A 5,452-nucleotide genomic window follows, 5' to 3' on the forward strand; every position below is an offset into this window, starting at 1 on the left:
AATCTTCAAAGATCTCTCAAAGGAGAGCCTAGTTTACTCCACGTGTACTCTAAAGAAAGGTACATTCCAGGTCCTGATTACTGGTACTAAGTACTACTGGTTAATCCCATTGACAGAACTTCTGGTTTGCACACAGCACGAAAGCAAGCTCCCATGTAGAAAGAGGCATACTGCTGTTGCCCGTGACTGTTGGTGTGGGCAGCCTCGTGCTGCTCTATGCTGTAAAGAAGCTCATTAGGAATGTAGTAGCAGGGTGGGAACCTAGTCATTGTATATTCCACAGGTTTCAGGATAATGCTTGTCAAATGCCTGCTATTCTACTGTGCATCTCAACACTTCTGGGTATTGCTTGCAAAGTTATTTTGCAAAAAAATTTCCAACATGTACCAAACAGCACAGGATACTGGTAAAGGAGCTGCCACAATTATGTAAATTATGGAAGAAAACGCTACCTTTGTGAACCTGTCGTGAGGAATGGTGGCAGGGGGATTATGGAACAATTAGATGCTGATGTTCATGAAAAAGTTTTAAACCAGAAGCTTATGAAAGGTCCCCATATTTTCTCTGATTTTAGGGTGAAGTATGAGGAAGTTGTATAGGTTTACTTTTATTGGGGAAGTCCTAAATATTGCTTTGCTAATGGACATAGCTTAGGGTGCTGAGAGACGCAGTTGGCTAGGTGCACTGCCCTGGCATCCTCCTTGCATGGTTGTCAGGACACTCGCTGAAGCAGCAGAGAGGTAAAGCTGAGGCCTGGTGCTAGAAAGCCAGTTGGGAACTGTACAAAGCTGAGTTCTCATTCAGTGGTTTAACCGCTGGTGCAGTAGACAGATCACCTCAGAAAATGCCTCTGTTTTTGTCCTGCCTATAAAGAGAGGAAAAAAGTCTTAGCTTTCTTAAGGAACTTAATGATGCCTTCTGCTTGCAATAAGAAGCATATGCATCTGAGAAATCAGTTATGAGTTCGGCTCTATATTAAAAGAGTCGAAGCAAGGTCATCGTTGAACACATTACTGCCGCTGTCCACATCTCGGTGTTCATTGCTCTGATAATGAATAATAGTTGGGGTAAAATATTTTTGATGAAGCAAAAACCAAATGTTTTCCTCTGCTTCTTTTTGTGAATGCTCTTCTAAGCCTAGATATATCACCTACCTTTGTTGCCCATTTTTTGGCAGGTAAGGGAGGAAAAAATCCAGCACTTGGTATGGGCAACCCTCAAAATCAAGACCAAAGCCTGCGTTCTGATTTTAGAGAGATAACAGTAAATATCAGGTAACTTCAGGAATTCAAAGAATAATTTCACATTAGTGATAATATAGCTGAGACAGGAAGTTGCCCTGGTAACTTTTAAATTACCATAGCATAGATATGGTAATTTAATGCATATAAATATGCATATGCATAGCATGTGCATATTTACCTCAAGTAGGAGCTTCATATCATTCCTTCCATTGAGCTTAATGCAAGGTCTGGGTTGCATTAGAAGTCTTTCTCGGCCCTTTAGAAACCGTACTGTGATCATTACATGGCTGCCCTTGGCAAATGTCTGGCTCTATTGTCAATTGCTAAGTACAGTCAGCGATACAATGAACATTAACTGTGTTACCTGTGTCATACAGGCCAAAAGGCCCCAGCAGCAGCCAAGGGCTAAAGATCTCCTGTTGAAGGAAGGAAGCTGACTGGTCTCTGGTGCAGTATCAATTTTGTACAGATTTGAGACAGAATGTAAGCATCTTTTAACACTTGGGATCTCCACCCTAAAAGGAGGCATAACGGGATCAGTTTCCTGTAGAACAAGAAAGATTGCAGCAAGCCGAGAAGAAGCTGGAAGACCAGAGCATTCAGAAAAAAGTGAATGCCAGTCAGGAAAAGAGACAAACATACGTACCAGTCAGGCCTCTATCCAAACTGTGGGAATTTTACATGGTACATAGGAATGTGTTGGAGGCTTTAGGAAGGGTGGTTGAGGAGCTCATCAACCAGCATTATCAGACAGGAAAGCCATTACCAAGCCCTGGCCGGATAAATGATCAAATATCACTGATGAATTCCATAACATAATGCAAAGTGAGATAGTGGAGTACCTAGCAGAAGATTACACAGGAGGAATGAGCAAAAACAGCCTGCTACTGATCTTTTGATATTCCTGAAAATCTCCAGATGCTCGGTAAAGGTGTTTCTTAGAATGAAGACTGTAATTAGCTGATTTGAGGACGTTTTAGCTGGAGTTTTGTATGTCTTTGGCAACTCCGCAGGGGAAGTACCGCAGCCATGAAAGCATGCAGCAGCACCCCAGCTGGACAATGCTAAGGTGCTGTTGCCTTCCCATAGTGTTGGGCAATCCTACTCCTTTCAAATGCAAAACCCAACGGTGAATTAATGCAATAACAGGTTTTCATCCTCCTAATAAAAGATTTGCTTGTGAGACGCTCAGCCTGAATCACTCCCACAGCGCACCAGATATCCGTAAGTCTTGCGGTTGCTTCTCATTTTTACCCACCTCTGCCCTGGTCTCAGAATTTTGAGTGGTGTCACCTCTTATCAGATGGGGTGAGCTGAGTGCTCTGGAAAATAAATAATAAGCCACATTGTAGATGCTGTGCTTGCTGAAGCATAGTGGTGAAGGTGCTAAGGAGGAGATGTGAATAAGGAAGTGGTTTGTGTGAAATAACTGTAGAATTTTTCCACTTCTTCTGTATTAGAGCACTTTTAGACAGGTGCTGACAAAAAATGTCCTATTGCTGAGGCCTTCCCCTTGGCTGGCAGTCTTGTGTAAGCTGGAGCTAGCCCAGAGTATCAGGTTGCTTTATGCCGTGAAAAGCTAGAACTCTGATCTGGAAAGAATTGGAACTGCCCGTGGAACGCTGTCAGACACATGATCGCACAGTGATTGCTAAGGAGAGGATGACCAGGTCTCAGATACCCGAGATCAGTATTGAGAAAACAAAGTTTGCAGCCATGGCAGCGACTGTTGTCTCTTAAATGCTACCCTTTACAGGGCTTGGCATCCTTAGGTGTAACGGAGACTGTTAGTCCTTCTTGTGGTGAGTGAACAAGGCCAAAGGAGCTGCATACCTTGCACAAGTCAGAGAATGGCTGCTCCTATTGCTGCCTTTGGGTGCATGCGATTGCATGTAGGTCTGCGGATATGCTCTGATACCTTCTGCCACCGTGATTTCAATGTTACAATAATTCCTGGTACAAGTAAGAATGACACCAAAAAGCTGCCTGTCAGTTATAAGAAACAACTGAGGCTTCTTGGCTGTTAGCCCGCTTAGAGTGATTGTTATCTTCGGCTGTTTTCAGTAAGCTTTGCAAATTAGAACTAATGACTGAGATAAATCACTAAGAAAATAACTCATGTTTTATATTTAGAAGGTTTATCCTTCCTCGGTGTCCTAGGGTGACGTTATGATGCTTGTATCCCCTAAAAAACTGTTGTTTCACATGCAGACATGCTGTGAAACTTCATCTGAGCAGTGATTGTACCCATGCACTCAACTGACCCGATTTCAGAATAGGTTTTTGATATTTAAACTATCCAAAATCTTTCTAAGATACCTCTTTAAATCCTTGTTGCATAACTACCAGTGGATTGCTTAGCTTTTAGATTAGTACGTTTCAGTAGGTTGTCTTTTCTCAAGGTCTGAAATGAGTATGCTTTTAACACAAGTCTAGAACGAACTTATCAGGTGAGGACTTCCCAGCTCATGGTTTGGTTTCTGAAGCACATGGGTACACCCACCTACGTTATACGTGCATGTGTCTTTGTATGGAGACATGTAGGGAAGGAAACAGAGTTTGTTTTAATGAAATTACACATTGCTGCTGTTCTAGGATAGTTTGCAATTTTTTTCTAGTACTCCAGATTGATTCTAGAAAGTGGTAACCACAGGTGCTTAGGGAACTATTGAAACACCATGAACAGAAATGCACCCATTGATCTTGGTCTTTGGTTTGTGGCTCAGACCTGAAAAGAGGTCCTTGACTGCCTGTACTTCAAAAGAAATCTTATTTCCCAATAGAGTTTTGCTGAAGAAGAAAAACCATCAGATTTTGAGACAGAGAATCTAGTGTGATTTGGGCATCAGAATATTCTAAATCTCTCAGTTTAAGCTCTGAGAATCTGAGCATTATCTTTCCATCTTTGAATCACTGGTTTGGGCTTCACCTTGTGCTATTTACATCCAATAACTGCTTTGAGAGGCTTTTGGAGAGTGACATATTCCCATGCTCTGTCCACCTGCAAAAGGTCCAAAGGAGAAGATTTCAAAGGGAACAGAAAGGGGGTGTGGTTTCAGACTGTTGAAGTATAAAGTTAATTCCTTGTTTGCAACAGGACAGAGAGACAGACAGAAAGTTGTACTTAATTTTTTTGTGAAATTAGGATATACGTTAATTATTGGTATGCTCACCTGTACTGTAAATTGCTCTAAAAGAATGGGAAATTTTCTTTCAAAACACCTTTTGTCAGAAAACTAAAATGTCTACTAAATGGTTGTTCTGTGAAAAAGTAGAAATTTTCTTAAGCAATTAAAAATTTTGTTAAAAATGGAAATATTTACTAGAGAAGAGTATTTTCCAAAGAATTACACTATTAGTACCATTAGCTAATAGCTATGAGCTGTCAACAGTAATAACCACACACACACACACATATATTGTTTTTCGATAAGTTGCATATGTTAAGAAATTGCCTGTGAGCTAATGGTAATTGAATTCTGTTATTATTGTTTTAGAGTTTTACACATACTGACTGGGGCAGAATGCCAGCTTTCCCTGTACATTCCAGATTTACAGGTTTAGCTACTTGCTGCTGCAAGTAGGTTACTATTGACAACTGTTAAATGGTACCAAAGAAGTTGTAGCCACCTGACATAAAGTGCTGTCATGTATAGGCTACCTGATGATGCGAATTTGCTTAAAATATTTCTCAGATTCCCTTTTTCTATGGGGTTTTTTTGTCTGGTGCTGCAGTAAAGAATACGCCTGAAAGAGTTCAGCATCGTGGCTCTGTTTAGCTTGACAGAAATGTGTCGCATCCACCATGCACCCAGATTGGATCTGCTGGACGACTTGGCAGCTTAATACTAATGGCCATGGAATTGCAGCCTACTGCGGGAAACGTGTAAGTGTGAACATGCTGGTTACAAATTTCTGCCCATGAAAGCGCAGAAATTTGGCAGTTTGTCTAAGGGCGCATGTGCATGCATTTCCGTCTCTATGCCCTCAAAGACCGTTCTCTCCTCCCCTCGCCTCCGTGCTCCCCGCTAAAGAGACAATCTGTGCATACTTTCAGCCGTCTCGCTCCCGCGGCCCCGCCCGCAGCCCATCGCGGGCTAAAGGCCCCGGGCAACTGTGAACGATCCCATGGCCCCGCCCCTTCCCCCTGCTTGTTCCACCATTCCCTCCCGAAATTCCATCTCCCCCTTTGAAGGAGTGCACGCTGA

The 5,452-nt window shown here is 42.2% G+C and overlaps 1 protein-coding gene across 2 annotated transcripts in view; it reads left to right on the forward strand.

The window, feature by feature from the left end:
* The first annotated feature begins 5,006 nt into the window (after window positions 1-5,006).
* Window positions 5,007-5,452, forward strand: part of SMTNL2 (smoothelin like 2) — an 18,799-nt gene continuing 18,353 nt past the window's right edge. For both annotated transcript variants that reach the window (XM_031059845.1, XM_031059846.1), the window contains exon 1: window positions 5,007-5,130. In XM_031059845.1, coding sequence (XP_030915705.1) covers window positions 5,050-5,130 — 81 coding nt within the window. In that variant the 5' untranslated portion in view covers window positions 5,007-5,049. The remainder of the gene's footprint in view (window positions 5,131-5,452) is intronic.

The sequence above is a fragment of the Geospiza fortis genome, unplaced genomic scaffold, assembly GCF_000277835.1.
Source record: "Geospiza fortis unplaced genomic scaffold, GeoFor_1.0 scaffold538, whole genome shotgun sequence".
In the NCBI taxonomy this organism is placed as follows: Eukaryota; Metazoa; Chordata; class Aves; order Passeriformes; family Thraupidae; genus Geospiza; species Geospiza fortis.